Below are 18420 nucleotides of genomic sequence, written 5' to 3'. Positions count from 1 at the left end.
AAAAAAAAAAAAAGCGAGCAAGTAAACTGATAGTCATCTCTCTAAATTTAGCTATATCATTACTATGGCATTTTCATTCCCAGGGTGTAACAGGAGAGGCATCGTGAACCTTGCACTAAGGAGTGCTTAGACCAAACGGGTACCCAGACATGCAAGAAAGAGGCAAATACTAAGTTTGCAACTCGTGCTGGAGTAAGACAACCTCAAACAACACCAGGAATCTGGAAATGCCAGTTGTGTGCATGGACAAATTGTTCTCAGAATTGGATAAAATCAAGTAAGAGAAATAATCTTGAGAGAAGAAAAAGCTCTACAGTTAATTAAAATGCAACTGATTTTGCATTACTGACAGACTACAGCCAGCTCATTCCTACACACCAGTTCCAAGCTACAAAGTTTTGCAACCACCTATTGAAGAGGCCACCTGGCTGTACTGTATGCCCAAGCAAAAAACATCCCACATATCTAAGGAATAGTAAACTGGATCCAGTGCTCCGTCACGATGAGATCCTATCACAGGCCAGCTGAAGGCTCAACTTCAGCAAGTTTCTCACAGAAATAGGGCAAGTCACTGTGCAAGGGACTCCAGACAAATTCTCCACAAGCATTCTATGAGTAGTTTGGGCTATTTCTGGCAGCAGATCACATACCAGGGGCACAGCTTCTCTTGATGCAGGAAAGAACATTTTTCTTCTGACAATAAATGGAAAGAACACATTATGAAATGAGAACCTTGCACCAACCACTGAAGACAAGTACCAAAGGACCAGGAGTGTGCATGTGCCAACATCAGACTGCAGCAGGCTCTTGCTGCCCTCACTGCCCAAACTTAACACAACACACCGTACATCTACACCAAAATGTAGGCTGGGGAAGAAGTACTGCTCCATTTCAATGCCAACAATGCGGAGCTGAAAAATCAGGAAATAAGTAGACAGTGTTTTAAAACACCTTCTAAAGACAATATTTTAAAAACAAGTCCATAAAGCTCTACTGTAAACAGCATGAAAACAGAAAAACAATTATTTTGATCAATGCTTTCATGAATCAAATACATTTCTAGCTTGCCGAAATTTGAAATTGTCAAATCGCTTCTCTGGATGTATTCATTGCACCAGAAGAGTGGTCAAATTCTGTGCAAAGAGAGGCCTCCACAGAAATGACTTGGTGGTCTGTGGACATACACTATTGCATAAAGCAGATAATCTTTGTCTCAAAATGCTATGTTTAAATGTGGATTTGAGTGAAAACAACATGTACAGTAAAGCTAACTGTGGAAACCGCAGTCTTCAGGCAAGATCTTTTCAGCAGTTTGTTGTTATTTTTAGTTGCTTTTCCTTCTGACATTTTAAACAGATACACCAGGAAACTTGAGTGGTCAAGTCAGCTCCCTCCAACCCCACCAGAAGTCAGGACCCAAAAAACTGAGTTCTTTGAAATCAGATTGATACATTTGATTTCACAAATAGTTAATACTGAAAAAGATATAAATCTTTTTCCAGTTAGAGCATACTTCACAAAGTTTAAATGCCTATGAGTGGGCTTCTGAATTGTCAGTGCTGGTATTAGTAGGCAAAGAAAGTCCCATTTTAATTAGAAACTTTATTTTGAAATACATTACACAGTTTACATGTGAAGTGCTTTCACTGTAAGATACTTCAAAACATTGCACTGAGCAAAATGGCTGACCAGTTTCCTTGAAGCTCTTCCAGATATGTTTTGTTTTTATTAACAATATCTTACAGAACTAAGATGCAACTTAGGCATTTGTATTCAGAAGCTATTACTAGGTTTACCTTAGGGAGAAAGTACATGCTTAACTGTTCCAGTTAACTATGTGCTTCAATAATGACGTTAAGGATTTGGCATTAAGACTGAAAGAAACCTGAGTCCTAATTAAAACTCGTATTCAACAAAGATTAAAAACAAAAAAAACTTTTGAAATTATTTTTTTAATAAGGCACAGTCAGACATGTATTTATAAAGACTGGCTACCAACTCAGTTTTACTTGCACAGCCTCCTTGCTGCTGTGTCAAAAGCAGTCTGAAAATTGTTTGACCTGTCTGCTGCTGAGAATTTTCAAGAACAAGGCAGAGCAATAAGGCAACTAAAAGAACAAAGCAAGGAAGTTCAGCATTTGTGATGGATTCTGAACATCTGCAAAGCAGTTCATTCTGTAAATGGAGCGTTCATCTGTTGTTATTAAAATGGTGGTCAACTGTGATAAGGAAAATAGAAGTGGTGCAAGCAAGGCATGTTTGCAAAAGGAATATTGCAAAGGTTATTTTTTGTTGCTGGCTGTGAGGTTTTTGTTCCCCCTCCCCCACTTCTGAAAACTCAGGACATTTGCTATGCTTTCAGGTGAAGACTGCACGCAGCAATCCCCACAGCTTTCCAAGATAATCTAAATTGAATTCTTAAATTCCCCTCCATTACCCGGGAAAGCTAAACATAACAGGAGTTTGCTTGACAACAGGTCAAATATCAGTGAATGAAATCTCCATTTAGATAATGAGCCAGAACTGCCATTCTATTTTGCATTTCTTATTAGAATGAAAGGAAACCTTCAGGAATAATAACAATTCAAACAATTATATCATTATTTTGGCAGAAAGTTCGAGAACTCATAAGATACGTTGTTGTTTAAAGAACATGAAGGAACTCAACCCTCAGTGAAAGAGCCAAAAAAAAAAAAAGGGAGGAGAGGAGGGTGCAGGACAGAGGAGAGAAACCTTACCTTCCCCTCCCAGTTAAATCCTTGAGGAATAATTGCTTGAGCATACCACTGTATGGCTTCTGTGGCCTATGAATGCTTCACAGATACTCTAAAAACTATCATTTTAAGCTGCTTGTTTTCAGTTTAAGTCACTTAAAATAAAAATACTGCATTCATTCCCCTACAATAATCAAACCAAGAAAAAAAGTCATTAAAAGCATTTCTGATACAAATTTGTACCACATATTAAAAGGTGTAATTCTGTAAAACAATTAAAACACAAGTTTTTAAAAATTCTTTCGCACAGCTGAACTCGGTGCAGGTTTAAGATAAAAATCTGTAAATGAAATAAGCATAACAAATGTTGAATATAAAATACATTCTAAAGTATTTTACAGAATGGCTGAATTTCAAGCAAAGAACTAAGGATAAAGGATGTTAATGACAAGCAGCCACATACAGAACACAAAGCAATAAGTTTAAATCAGACTATTTTGGTTTGTGTAGCCCTTTATTAGCAACTAAAATAGAAGATATCTGTTGTACATCACGGGTAGTAACTGACTATACTGGAGTTTTATTATATTCTAATACAGGATCATTTATAAATGCGTTGTTTTCCTTTTTTCCTTTTATTAAAAAGCTTCCACTCCTTTTTTTTTCCCCATTTACAACTTGCAAAACTATTCTGAAAGCTGAGTACATGTGCACAGGTCTGCAAAGAGTGCAAATTTAGGATATGGTAAATGCTTTACATGTCGCATTTGTAAGGACTGTCTGCCACCCATGCCTTCACAGCTATTATCTTTCCTAAAAATCACAAAATGTTTTGATACCACTCTTCCTTCCGTTGTCCTAAACGAGAAAGCATTTTTAAATGAGTTGAAACTAAGGAAGGACTACACCTACTAGAAAAGAAGAAAGTTCTATTAGTTTGAGGTTTCAGTATACCCAAAGACCAGGGACTGTATCTTTGTAAGGGCTAGGCTGGGACCCCGTATACAGAGTGTGTGCAGGTGCCATCCCTGAGCATTCAGCAGTTCAGTGAACCATAAGTGCTCCAGCTGCGTAACTCACTGAGCTGTCTTGCCAGTTTCGACACTGGCTTGATTGAGCGTAATTCAAAAATGAAAAGCTCATATTCATTCCATTCTTCTGGAGCTCATTGATAGCCTGGAGAGAGGGAAAAAAAAAAAAAACAACCAAGGATCAAACCTCAGTTCTTTCCTCAGCCCCTTGAGGGCTCTTGCCCCCCAATGTACTACATACATCCATGCAGGTCTATAAAGCAATACCAAACAACCTTTCAAAATAGATCCTTTGCAAACCACTTTCACCTCTATGAGGAATTTATTCAGACAATTAAAAAAATTGTTAACACTTTTTAGACGCGTTTTTCCACTGTAGAAAAAGAACAGAAATACTTTTTGTGACAACTGGCAAAAGCAAACTAAAAGAGTATAGCCCAGACTCATTGCAAAACTCATTATTTGAGGCTGAGTTGGATACTTATGCAGTCAAGCCATAATACTGAATTTTGATACCTCGCATCTCCAAGTATTGATATTGTTCATATGAACTTCTGTAGACCACACTTTAAAAGACTCTTCTAGATGCTCTACACAGACTACATTTCCAGGGAATTATGTTTTCCCTTGTAAAAAGGTTAGCAAGCCTTACATTTTAGATTTAAGTTGTATTAAAAAAATACAGTGAGATTCACTCAAGCATTATGATAAATCCACAGCACTCCATCAGCGAAGCAGCTGTGACCCAATTTAAACAAATAAGTTAAAGCAGGTTTATGCCTGCATTGCATCAAAGCAAAAAAAAAAAAGTATAAAATACCGTTAAGCTGAACTCTAATTGTCATAAATTTATGAGTTAACAGTGCACTGCGCTCATTCTTACAGAAGTGCCTTGCATCATATTTGCAAAAACAATGTTGTCACACATCACAAGGCATTCACAATAGCTAGCTAAATGCAATACTGAGAAAGAATATACACAAAGCGCATTTGTAAGTAAGATTCAGAAGAATAAGAATATACTTCTTCACAGAGATGGATTTTATTTTAAAGTGCCAAGAGAAAGTGAATGACTATTTCATTGAAATTCAAAAGGATCATGGTACCTCATCTCCCTCAGGCAATTGAAAACCTCAGGCTTTGTAAGAACATTTGTCTATGAGCAAGACAGGGAAATTGGAGACCAAATTGAGAATGCTTGGAAAAACAAATTAATTCAGGACTTGCCATTTTGGAGCTAAGGAATACTTCAGTAATATTACATTTAAAACAAATGCAAATATGTTGCTAAATGTTAAACTTTAACAGATCAGAAGTTACTTACATTTAATAATACGCCAATAGGATGTCTTCCACATATTGTATTATGGTATTTCTTCAAGTAATTGCTAAAAGATACAGGATCTAGCTGCTCTATAATGTTCATACCCTGAAAAAGAATTGATAGCAATGATTATTTCACACATTCATAAGCAGGTGTCTGTGTAATCACCTGATCATGAACATACAGGATTTTTACTCCTCATGTGCTCTACTTTCTATTGAGGGAATCTCAGCATTTGAGGGTCTAGTTTGCAGCTTCCTTGCCGCCAGCCCTTAAATTACAAAGGCAGGAACTCTTCCAAATCTGTCAATGACCCAAAGATCTGCGATACTATCCTTACAGGTATCAATGAAGTTCACATTAAAAGTGCTCCTCTCACAGACCAGTTGACTCCCACCTCCAAGGATCCCTGCTTTCATAGGATTTTGTACTGCAGTAAGCAGACACAGTTATTAAAAAAGCAAAGTAGGAAGAAGTTTCTCCTCCATCTCTTCTCTATGTTAACAGTCTTCCAAGACAGAGCACTTTCCTGGGACTTCTGGATGTTAAAAACCTCTAGACAAATTACACATGCGCAAATCAAGCACAAAGCAAGACTGATGTTTCCTAGACACATCAAGCATACAAACAAGGCAGTTGATCTGGGCACAGGAGTGCCATCTGCTCAGAGCATTAAATCAGATCCAGAATATGCCTAAAGCACTGGCAAGCTGGGACACCACAGAACCCTAAGAGCCAGGAGACCATGCTTCCATATTCCACAGGGCCATCACATTAATACACTCCTTTCCAACCACAATGAGACTCATGATGACATGGGATCTACTAGGAAAGCTAACACTTGCAAGGAAAACAAAACCTCCCATGTATGCAAATATTTGCATTCTCAAAAGCAAATGGAAACTTGCAACTGCACATACAGCCTACTCTTTTCCTATCTCCAAACAGCAAATCATACATGATGAAAGTAGTTCATAGCAGGTCTAACACCACTGATGTCTGGGTTTCATCACAGTTTTGTTATTTTGGCTACACCAGAATCCATCCTCTGCTGTTTTTCCTCCCTCTGGAGATGATTAATTCTGTTCACCAGGCAAATGAGCCCAAGACACTTACTAATCAGTAAGACACATAGCTGTGCCTCTTAATTGTAGTTGAAGAAGCAGGAAGTTTTACCTCAGAGACCAGAAGAAATGCATACACTTTGCATGGGAACAATGGGAATTTTATATAAGAAAGCTACATTAAAAAGGGAGAAGAGAGATAATTTCTCCAAAGATTTCTTCTGTCTCTGTTTCCCAACCATTTCCCCTGATTTTGTGAAGCATAAGTGATAAAAGCAGAAATCATGATGCAAGAAGTCTGTCTGAAATTTCCATGTCAGGAGTGAAACCTCTTCAATACTCTGTAAGGGTGTTGGCTGATCTGGCAGATATACTAATTATTCAGACTGGATCATAGCCTAGAATGAAGGAGCTGGAGGTTCCCACAAGCATCAGGGGAGGATTAGAAAACAGCAATCATAAGCATCACCTTTGTGGAATTTTAATTAAAAACAGACATAAGAAAATTTCATAAAAAGATTAACTTTACAGAAAAATAAAACCAAACTATACTGCCTAACTGCTGGCAAGAGCCCAGTTCTTCTAGTGTGACAGAGAAGGTGTTCAGACCTCTGGCTGGCAATCACAGCTGTTACTGACACTCTAGATCCACAGAACTTAAACAAATGCCAGAAACAAAGGCAGCTTCTCTTTAAGTAGCAATGATTACAGATACCATTGCATTTCTAAGAAGTTTAAGAAGCATGTACTCAAATCATGCATTTACTGCTGAATTGTACATGTCAATATACTAAAGACAGCAGAACCAGATACTGAATGAGTTCAAAAGAACATATTTCATCCATTAACAAACTACTTAAAAAAAAAGGCTGCTCACCAGAGGCTCACTTTATAGCCATAAATCACTAGGACATACTGTGCACGGGCATTTGAGCATGTCTCAAGTGAATCAATGAGGATTTATAAGAATACCTCATAAGCTTATTTCCATGCACAAATCAGCTCTGCAAGCATTTAGAGCTACACAGTTCATCCCAGCAAATACTAACAGAGCTTCATACATTATAGAGTTGATATAATCCATTGGAGATCAGCAGTAACAACTATCCTACCAGCATTCTGCAGCACTGAACATTCCAAACTTTCAAATTTAAGAATTGTGGCAGAACCAAGCTTGGTTCTTCATCTAAAATGGCTTTGAGAAGCAAAAGAAATACTTAAATCAGGTGATGCTTTGTTTGTTCTAGGAAGAAATATGAAGCTAGTCAGAAACTTTCAGCATTTGGAATAACTGTTCTAAACCTTGCTCAGCTGAATTAAAATATATGACAAAATGTAAACCATTACAAAGTTTTACAGTTTATCACATAGACATTACAGCATATATCAGTTAACCAGACATGATAAACGGCATCTACAATAACCTAGCATGGTGTATGTAATGTAATTAAGCACACTTAACCACCATTATCACACTTAGGGAAGCAGAAATAAACTTGGTCTCAGCACTAGTCAGTCCAGCTCTGCTTGTTCACCAGTGTCACTCAGACTAGGAGATAAACAGAAAAATTAATGGCTGGGCACAGCAGAGACTGAAGAGGTGGTCAGTCAGGCAGAAAGTCATAGTCTTGCATGACACCTAAGCTAAAAAGACTTCTCAGGTTGGAGCTCTCTGGAAGGTACTATCACACTGGAGTGGTTGGCAAAAACCACTTCAAAAGCCAGCCATGCTGTGCACTGCTTCTCCACAAAGACAGCTGGCTGTTACTGAACAGCTCCCCTTTCAGTATTCAGAGTAACAGAATCCTATCCATTTATTTCATAAATAGATACAAAGCGAACAATCTGGCAGAGAAGGTTGGAATGCTTGGTCTGAATTTCCTGCTCAGCCACAATCAAAGAATAATTACTCTTCAGTGATGCATTAATACTCCTCTGCTCTTATTTAAGAAGCAGGCAAGTATCAGGTTATGATATACAAAGACAGCACAGTACATCCGCTGCTTAATTACAACTCTCCATTTGAGGCTTCTTCCCAAAGGTACCCCTGTTAAAGAGGAGGGTGTGGAGCCCCTTTCAGTGATCACACTGCAAGGCAACAGAATGGGCATATTAAGAGTTGCTGTGGAGAAACTGACATTTGTCCAGCAATATTTACAACTCTGTATCTTCTATGCCTGAGTCTCAAGTCTTTAACAGAATCACGGTAAATGAAATTTCTCACAGTGATTAAGAGGTTGGGAAAGCTCTAATGCCCGGAATGGTTAGGATTGTTTATACACTAGCTAGGAAAGTCACACACATACGCCTAAGGTGAAGTCCAACTAAGATCACAGTTTTTCCATAAGGCTACTTCTAAAGAAAAGTCGTTTTATCTCAACACAGAATACTTTCCTGCTTACAAAGTCTGGAAAAGTCTGCTGCTTTGCTGGCTAGTAAGTAATTGTAAAATTATTGCCCTTAGCTAGCAATAATTTTATTGGGTCAGCAATCGCAAAGGGTGACATCTCTGCTGCTTTTAGAACAGTTTTGTCTCTAACTTCATGCTATTTTCTCTATGGAGAGGCCCAGAAGTAATAGCAGTAGTCTCTTCAGCACACCAAATGACATGAAAAAATTCAACACTTGAGATAAAAACAAACAAAAAAGTAGTAACTGAATGGAGCATATAAAATTGAGTAGACTCATCCAAAAAGCTGGAAGAATACGACAGGCAAATCTTTGTGGTGCTGTGCTTAACGTCCTACTGCTAGAAAGAAATTCCCTAAAATCGCTAAAAACATCACTCTATATCAAGTTTGAACATGGAGTCTTATTATGGAATTATGTGTTCACATATGCATGATATGAACCAGCAGGCAAAAAAGTATACTGCCACAAGCATGCTTAGTTTTCCAATTAAAATTAAGGCAAAGACAGTACTTTTCAAGTCACTACACTGTGTACAGTAGACATCAATTTCACCAGAGCTACAAAAATGTCATTTCTTTTTGGCTGAGTAACTACAAAAAGAAACAGCCCAAAACAGCATATTCATCAAAAGTAATTAAATTCCAAAGTCCAGCCTTTTTCCACAGAAATAAGCAAGAGGAAACTATGTTTGTTAATGCACTTCTCTCCTATAAAAATAGGCAGAGCTGCAAGTTCTGGGACTCTACACAGAGAAATCTCTCAACTGACAATAGGAATTAGTAAAAATTGAGTGAAGGCAAATTTACTGCTTCTATTCCAGCAACGATTGGTGAAAACCAAAGACATCAATATAGATACACAAAGAAAAAAAGTCCAGAGCTCTCTCCAACATATTTCTTATTGTACTTATTTCAGACAGAAGTAAAAAAAGATAAGTGAATGTTCCTTAAATAACAATAGCTGCCTCTTCCAACAGATTTATGAAGTCGCAGAAATGATCCAATATTTTTAGTTGAATTTTGAAGCTGTGTTTCCAGGAAAATTACTTTTACTCTGTGAGTTAAATGTTATTTTGAGCATTAACACTTTTTTTTTTTTTTCCAATTTTAAAAGGAAATGTTTGGCTCCTATGATTGCAAAGAAGATGTAACAAAATTGGCATTATAATCTCTTGTGTATTTCACTTACATTCCAACCATTTGCCAAACCTAGAACAAAGTATGGTCTAGCATTTTTCCCCCATCAACTGTTACAGAGTAGAAGAGAGGTAAGACTGCTCCCCCAGGAAACAGGGACTTCTGTTTACCTCAAGAGCACAATCCCCTACCTTTCCCCTTCTTAATGAATGATGCTGAAACCATTAATACAATCATGAAGATCACAAAGTTGTTTCAATATGCAGGTATCATAACTATCAAGTCTGAACTACCACAATATTTAATAATTTTTACTGTTTTTCATAGGCATAAGAAGGTACATGGACAGGAATTCACTGGGGGAACTCTAAGTAAGTAAACATGCATGTGTTCTCATAAAATATGCTTATTAGATTACACATACAATGTACCGTGCACACTCAGTAAAACAGAAGATATTAGTAAAAACCACAGCTAAGTTCTTTCTCTGGTAAGCAAAGGAAAAGTAAACATTCAATTAAATAGCCAACCTGTAACACTTTGTTAGAGAAGTTTCCGACGTGTTCACAGTAATGTAAAGTACAGGAGAAACTTGTTAGTTCCACCAAATCTGAAAACTTACCATTTTATCTAGGTGCTCAATGGATCTATAAATTTCTCCTTGGGATTCATCATAGTAACTGTAACGGAACCTCTGACCTTGAAACAAAAATCATGTATAAAATAAAAAAGGGAAAATTTGTAGCTAACACACTCCCTAGTACTTACAAACTAATTGAAACCGTAATACCTGTAAGTAGTACTCTTCATTTGCTTTACACCTTTTAGCTTCACTGAGAAAATTTTAGGGCTACCACAGAAGCAGCCCAGAAGCCAAGCAAAAGAACTTAAGAGAAGAGCAGCTATACTTGAAAAGAAAAACCTGTTCTGTAGAACTGACACTGCAGTATCACTTAGTAACGGCCTGTTAATGCCTTGGACTCAATTTCTGTAAGTTTACATGTAAAGTAACATTTCTTTTCGCTATTCTTCAGAAAAAAAGGTCAACTCTGGAGTCAAGCTACTACTGCTCACACAATAATACCCACTGTAAATAAGGTTACAAGAAAAAGCTCATGATAATTCAATTAAACAGTTCTAGATGGCTCATCGGCCACAGCTGAACACAGGTCACTCTTCTACAGCTCCACCTATTCCACAGTTCAAAGATGAGTAAAACATGAACTTGGTTACATAAGGTGACCGAAGATGACCATGAATAAAAGGGAAGAAGGTCTGTTGTGTAACATAAAACATCTTTGTGAAGCAGTCCCCCTTTCCAACAATTGTTACAGTAAAGGGAAAACAAAGCATTAAAGCAGAATGACAGATATCAAGGCTTCTGGAATCTATCTAGTTCTGTCACCATGAACACGGATAACTCTGCTGAGTTGGCATAAATACTCCATTTGCTAACTTACCCAGCAATAGAATACACAAAACTTATTTCCAAAGGGATGTTGTCATGTCCAGTGAATTGTAAACTAGTTAGTTTTGCAATATCCTTTGAGATGTTTAAGAGTATAAAAAAAAAAGCGCAAGAAACTTCAGACATTTCATTGCAAGTGAAAAGACATTTATAAACCCATATTTCTTCACCACTTCTTTGCTACACTGAAAAATATATCATTTCATTTTTGTCTATTGCTCCAACTTTTTTTTTTTTGCTTTACATATTTAAGTTTCAAATATACATTTACCAAAAGTTAAAATGTCAAAACGTGCTTAATGAAAGACATTTTTAAAGAAGTAAATACAAAATATTAACCATACTGCTGTCATGGAGAGATGTGAAACTTACCCCAGTGGCAAAAGTCAGAAGAAACCACAAAGAGGTTACTAGGATCAGCTAGGTATTTACTGAAGAGTTTTCCAAATTCCTGCTCTTTTGCCTCACTCAGTGCTCCGACCAACACAGGAATAATAGTAAACTCATCCTTATGGCTTGTAAGCAAAAGAAAAAACAGCTGTAATTTAACTGACATCTTAAGGTGTTTTAGGACTTGCTAACAATTTACAGAATGTTTTAAAAGGATGTTTTCGAGCTCTAGTACACTTGATAAGATCACACTCCTAAGTTGTTTTAAAACCTGAAACCACTTCAGTTTCAGAATACAAACCCCTCCCCAAAACAGCATTTTTGCTGCAAAATAGAAATACTAGGAAAATGAAAAGACACATTGAAACCAATAAGCAAAAATGTTCAAATGTAGACTATTTTTCCAAGCAAATAATACTCGTCTCTGACCCCTCCTCCCCAAGGTTTTCATTGAGAGATGGGAACTATGGTAGGAAAATCCCTACAAAGAGTATTACTTCTTCCGTCTGTACCTTAAATGTCTCAACTGCATTTTAATGCACATCATGTATATTCTTGTACGAGAAGTAATTAGCCCTAGTACCTTTCCATGGCTTTAGCAGTATAAGGCAAATGCATTTCAATACTGTGTTCATCTTCATCTGTCTGTAAAGACATACGCTCAAACATTCCGGTCTTCCACAGTTCTCCATAAACTGAAATGAATCAAAAATATTTATGTCATTCTTCCCCATACACAAACAATAAAGCAAAATATAGCGCACCATTAACAGAAATAAGCCTAGTAAATCAAATTACTTGTCTCCAAGAGCTGTCAACTTCAACTACTTGATTTCTACATAAATTTAAGATTAAAATTATGTTCAAGTCATAAACTATTTAATTCACGGAATAAAGGTGTGTTAAATCAGTCACCTTGTTAGTATAGAGATTTTCAGTTATGCTACAAGATCTAATAATAAAACTTCATAGCATAGTAGAACATAAGAAAACATACATGCAGCTGCCTAGTCTTTCAACTCCTATTTTCTCAAACTATACCATCATATATTTATTTATTTTTTAAAAGTTGACCAGCTGAGCCATTGCTGGATGTATTACTACTACTGCTACTGAATTACGAGGTCTAGAGAGAGCAAAATCTGAGTAAGTAACCCACACCTTCTAAGTTAACTTTCATTCTCCTAAGTGAACTTGGTGGTACGCAAACAGTGATCTCTGCATTTGAAAACTCTACTCGGTGGGTAGTCTGCCGTAGAGCACTGCCTCATCCTCCATTACATAAATGCATTCTGCAAAACCTGAAATATTTGGCACCTAAGGAAGCTTTTGCAGGCACCACGCAGGAAGCCTGAACTAGCTTGGTTAATCAGTGATAATGAGACAGCAACATAAAATTGGCTAATTAGCATTAGATAGCTAATTAGATACTGTATAGTTTAGATACATTTTGAAACATACACAACTGAGAATATCAAAGCCATCTTCACTGCATCTTTAAACTTACTCTCAAAGACCAGTCTTTCATGTACTAACACTAAGTCCTGTAAGTACTGCACCAATGTAAAAAACAGTCACATGCAATAGAGCATCCAAATAAAGGTAGTTTTTTTGTTCCTTTATTAGAAATACACTCAACTAAAGCACTGTGTTTTTTGCAGATAGGATACTTCAGAGAATGCTGGAGCATGCATATGGAGGGGCTATTAATTTAATGTAACAATTGTTAATTTTGTGATTGCTTTTTAAGATTTGTCAAGAGGCACAAACTCATACTGACAAAGATTATTTAAATAAAGACTGAGAATTGTTCACACATAAGAGCAAAAGACAGTGATCTTAATATATTAGTGCCTGCAACCACCAGGATCATCAAGAAGTTAGCTCTCATTGGAGTAAAAAGTTTCACATTTGTATGCCACAAAAAAGCAATGATGTGCCCATCACCACAAGGGTCCACTGCACTGCACTGCCACAGCTAATTCTAAAGCCCCAGCAGTCAACAGCAAGTAAGCTCTATTGCACACTTACTCTTTTGGTCAATTCGGAGATCGTACAGAGGTGTTCTATAAATGTCCACACTGGAAAGTGCACATCGGGAAAGGGGCACGTGATGGGAAGGCCCAAGAATGAAAATTTTTCGGCTACAACAATCAACAAAAAAGGCCCAGAATTTAGACAACAGCAATTGTACAGAGACTTGTTTTAGAGTGATAAGTTTAATAAAAATGCTGACATACGAAGTGATACTTTCAGCAGTTACCTGGTGGTTAACAGCAGAGTTTTATTCTATTATGAATCAGACCACAGATCAATCCCTGATCCGGCCTCACTCAGTTACTCAGAAACAATCATAAGACCGGTGCAGTAATGCTTCACGTAGCTTTAAACCTCTTAAACAGATTATATACCAACACTAATCAACTAGCAACTGACTGGAATTATCTGAAGGCAGAATTATACATTATAGCCCTTAGGTCCAAGGAGTGAATTGAAAAATCTAACTCAACCTTCAGTTATACACCGTCAACAATTACAGGTATGCACTCTCAAATGAGGATTATAGATTTATCATCTATTCAGAGCTGTTCAATAGCTTACTTGATGAGCCTTTGCTTCAAGTTTTACCAAATTCCACTTTAAGCTAATCTCAAATGGTGTATTTGTCCAGTTGCTGCATTAAAAACAGGGATTTGGATCTACACGCTCATAGCTTCAGCTGATATTGCCATCTTTCACCCATCATCAAGATATTTCATGAAGTCATCAGTTCCTGGCTCTTGCTTAACTGTTACGAGCTCTCCTGCCACAGAACTTCAGAAAAATCTACAGGAAATTCAGCTTTTCAGAATCAGGATCACATGATATTTCTGCACTGAACTAAAGTGGTGAAGACATTAAAAGATTTTCATTTCTTCTTTCTTGCATGTGAAATAAGAGCAATACTAAAATACTATAGCTGTTTACAAAGCTCATACAAACAGAAAAATCTAAATGTGCAATAGTTCAGTTGAAAGATTAATTACACTCTAGTGAATTCTAGACATCCCATGCAATAAAACAGCAAGTGATCCAGAAAGTTCAATTAACTCACTGTATCACTGAACCTGGGGAATGCAACTTGATTTAGTTTTAGAGAAATCAGTTCTCTGGCAGACTAAGTTATCTTCATTTTGTTTACAATAGCTTAAAGTGTATGCTAACATTGTCTTTGGGAATATGACATTTATCTCATAAGCAACTGATAGAGCCAATTTTTAGACTACATTGCAAGATCCATACAGTGAGTAAATACTGGAGATGTTTTAAGATTCTCATTGAACAAATGTTGCTGTCAAAATAGGCAAGAACTACATTTTTTTTCTAGAATAAAATCTCTTCATATTTTCAGATGAAGACAGACTACAGTGGGAATAGTTTGTTGTTGGTATTTTTTTTGTTTTGTTTTTGTTTTTTGTTTTTAAATTTTGGGGTTTTATTTTTGAGCCTGTGCCATTAGTAACACAAGTCCATTTAAAACTATTATAACAAGTAACTTTCACTAACTTTAATTATTATATACATGCAATGGTTACTTTTTCTCCACAGCAGAAGAGAATCCTGGTAGCATTCAGCCCATAATCCTGCACTGAAAAACCAATGCAGAATTGTGATCAAATACTTCAGTATACTTAAAAGCAAACAAAATATCCCACAAAAAATAAAACAGAAACAAAGATACCCTATGACCAGTAAGATACATAATAGCTCAGACTCTTAGAAAAGCAATGGAACATTGAGCAGTAAAGCAAATTTCATATTATTATTTGTTAAAAGAACACCTTTTACACCTCCCTGCTAGAAATGTAGCTGTCAATAAATCTCCAAGTTTTTTAAAATACTGCTTTACATGTTCTTCCTCAACAATACCACATTTTTTTTTCTACGATTCAAACAATTTGAGCACCGTGAGGTTTAAAAAGTAGAAGATGAATGTATAAAAGACAAAAAAAAAAAAAAAAAAAGGAGAACAAGAAGTACTGCATAGACCTCATTGTAAGATTTCTAAAAAAAGAGTTCAATACTTACGTAATATTAGGATCTACTTGCTTGTAAGCATGCGCTGCACAAGATCCACAATAGGTATATCCTGCATGGCTGTAAATCAAGTTAAACAGTGTTAACTACGTTTAACATTTTTGTAAAACACACATAATATTTCATAATATTTATATTGCTATGAAATACTAGCATTTTTATTCCCTAAAAACTAGAAATAGCAAGAATAATCCCCAAATCATCTCATGGAACAGCTGAAGAGCACTATTCCAATACTGAATGTGTGCATGATGTATTTGTAAAAGAGCTAGCAGTAAACATTAAGTAGGCTTCCTTAATCAAAGCACCTTTCATTATTTATAAAAGATAAAGTAAATCCACTGTACAACTGCATACTATCAGAAGCTCATAGCAATGCTGAGAGTGCAGCCACTAGACATGGAAATAATACAATGTTGGAGGAAGCTTTCCTAACCAGATACATATAACTGAACATGGAGGACAGTAGAAGAATCTGGCAAAAGCAGACTGTGTTACAACAGCAGGGAGAATAAAAATATTCGGTCAATGATGAACTCCATCCTCAGCAACAGGGAGTGGAATGCAGCATGAAGCATATACACAGATGGTATCTGGAGCAAGTTATCCTCGAAATTATCCCTGGATTTTACTTCAAAAGGGTACACTACTGCAGACTAGGCAGATGAAAGGGAGACAGAGTGAATCAGCAAGGTTAACAGAGCCTTCAAAAGGTTCCCTCTGATGCAAGTTTTTCTGTCCTTGACAAAAATTTTATTAGCCATATTCCACATTAGAGACGTCAAAACAAAGGCATAGGTGAATGAAAGAATTCAGCAAGGCCACAGAAGTATCTCCAGCAATTCTGGAAAAAGAATTCAGGTTATCTAAGCTGCAGCTAGAAAGCCTTTCTCCAGAAAAGAGCATGGCAGACTTGGGACAATAGTACTGAATCCATGGAGGAAATTATGAAATACTTCTAACATTATGTTAACACTATGATACAACAGGAAATACAAGAAGTGAATTAAGGTGCATTTTCTAGTGTTTCCTTCCTACTCACAACTAATTGGAATAATCAACATACCTTTCTTATATTAATATGTAATATTAATATTAATTATACACATAATTATAAACATATTAATTATATTAATATGTAATATTAATATAAGATTTTATATATATATATATATAATTAATATATATATTAATAGCTTCACTATTGTCATTTATTGTCATTAAATTTAGTTCTACCTAAATAACTTAGATGATGCTTGTTTCTCCTGTAGACCAAAACAAATAAAACACACCAAAAAAACACTCAACAAAAGCAAACCATTTTTGGCTGCTGGAAAATATTTCAATGCAGTTTTAGCTTTGCAAAGTTGTTTTCTCTTTGTTGACTTCAAAAATAAATACATGCATGGCTGTTCAATGCTATAACTGCACTGAGTCATCATCTTAGGCTACCACTCTACCTCTTATCTTAGTGGATCATAAGGAAAAGATTATTCCTTCAATCCATCTGCAAAACAGAACTGACCATATACCAAGATGATCATGGGTCTATGCTACTTCCACTTCGTTTTCTAAATATTATTTAGAAACCACATGACATTCCTTTCAGCTACAGTCAAGACTTCCCCAGTTTTCAAAAATCACTCAGAATAAGTATGCGTTTAGCAAACCAAATATTATATACACTAAAAATACTCTTCAAACTTACGGTGCAATAATGGCTCTAGCAGGTCTCTTTGTGGACTGTACTTGAGAAAGCCAGCCTTCAAGTTGTGCATTCAGCTGGGGTCCTATGAAGACATAAGGAAATACTGAAGCCATAATATACATATCTAGAACACCTCCATAATCAACATTTAAAGTAATCTTAAACTTCAAGGCCTGTGCCTCAGTCCAGAAAAAGGAAGTGTAAAAACCAGCATGCCTGTAATGTTCAAGTTTGCACTAGAGAAGTTTCAGACTTCCAGTCCTTGAAGTCAATTTATTCTACATCCACATGCTCTCTGGATAGATGCACATCATTAGAAAGCATGGCTACTGATCTCAAAAGGGAGCTCAGTAGATTATTTATTCTTCCAGTAATCATATTCACAGAATTCAGAAGTAACAAGACAACATATGCCAAGAAAAACCAATACTGAAAGATGGTGTATCCTTCAAACTGAGATGATGATGGCCAACGGTAATATGACAGAATACAAAGCACAATATAAAGCATGTTGTAAGCTGGAAAAACTGTAAAGACAACAGCTGAAAACTATGCTAATACTAACTGCACAACAGCTTCCAATCATATACTACAAGTACATGTACTTCTTGACATAAACTTAACTACATAATCCACAGACCAGATCTCATGCTGACGGCTCTCTCAAGAGCTGCATACAGCTACACAAAACATTGCCAATATGTCAGCTTTTGTAGAAGGAGACAGTAGGGGGGAAATGACTTTCTTTGTGGTTGTAAAGATTCTCATTTTCTTACATGTAGAAGAAGCTGAACACTCATTGCAACTCCTTTCCCTCAATCTACAATCACCTCCAGGGCCTCAGATGCAGCCTACACCTTTAATGTGGCACAAGTGGCTTACTGCAATACAGTAACTTTATAAAGCAATGAATCTGTCCAAAATACCCGCATGTCAATTCAGTTCTACTGCTTCTATTGCACACTTTTAAAATTTTTTTTTTTTTTTTTTTAATTCTCCCAAAACATGTGCAAGAACTTTCTAAAAAAGCTCTTTAGGAAAGAACTCCTTGAAACATCTACTAACCAGAGACTTAACCAATCCATGAATCAGTCCC

At 36.4% G+C, this 18420-nt stretch overlaps 1 protein-coding gene across 1 annotated transcript; it reads right to left on the bottom strand.

Moving 5' to 3' along the window:
• Positions 1-2937: 2937 nt before the first annotated feature.
• On the bottom strand, positions 2938-17452 carry MEMO1 (mediator of cell motility 1). The gene is made up of 8 exons (XM_003203987.3): positions 17325-17452; positions 15608-15676; positions 13571-13683; positions 12123-12234; positions 11522-11664; positions 10304-10380; positions 5070-5174; positions 2938-3890 (listed from the first exon to the last, which is right to left on the bottom strand). The coding sequence occupies exons 1-8, from the start codon at positions 17444-17446 to the stop codon at positions 3759-3761; spliced, it is 873 nt and encodes a 290-aa protein (XP_003204035.1). The 5' UTR covers positions 17447-17452; the 3' UTR covers positions 2938-3758.
• Between the last annotated feature and the right edge of the window lie 968 nt (positions 17453-18420).

The sequence above is a fragment of the Meleagris gallopavo genome, chromosome 2 (genome assembly GCF_000146605.3).
Source record: "Meleagris gallopavo isolate NT-WF06-2002-E0010 breed Aviagen turkey brand Nicholas breeding stock chromosome 2, Turkey_5.1, whole genome shotgun sequence".
NCBI classification, from domain to species: Eukaryota; Metazoa; Chordata; class Aves; order Galliformes; family Phasianidae; genus Meleagris; species Meleagris gallopavo.
The sequence above is the reverse complement of the archived record's forward strand: the minus strand, read 5'-3'. Positions and strand labels throughout refer to the sequence as shown.

Bases quoted from the DNA above. Each gene is read 5' to 3' on its own strand.
- MEMO1 (XM_003203987.3), bottom strand. From the start codon at position 17,446: ATGTATATTATGGCTTCAGTATTTCCTTATGTCTTCATAGGACCCCAG. The intron at 12,235-13,570 runs GTAAGTGTGCAA...GATTCATTTCAG, and splicing joins TCTCCGAATTGACCAAAAGA to TTTATGGAGAACTGTGGAAG. The intron at 5,175-10,303 runs GTAAGTTTTCAG...ATTCTTTTTCAG, and splicing joins TTGAGCACCTAGATAAAATG to GGTATGAACATTATAGAGCA.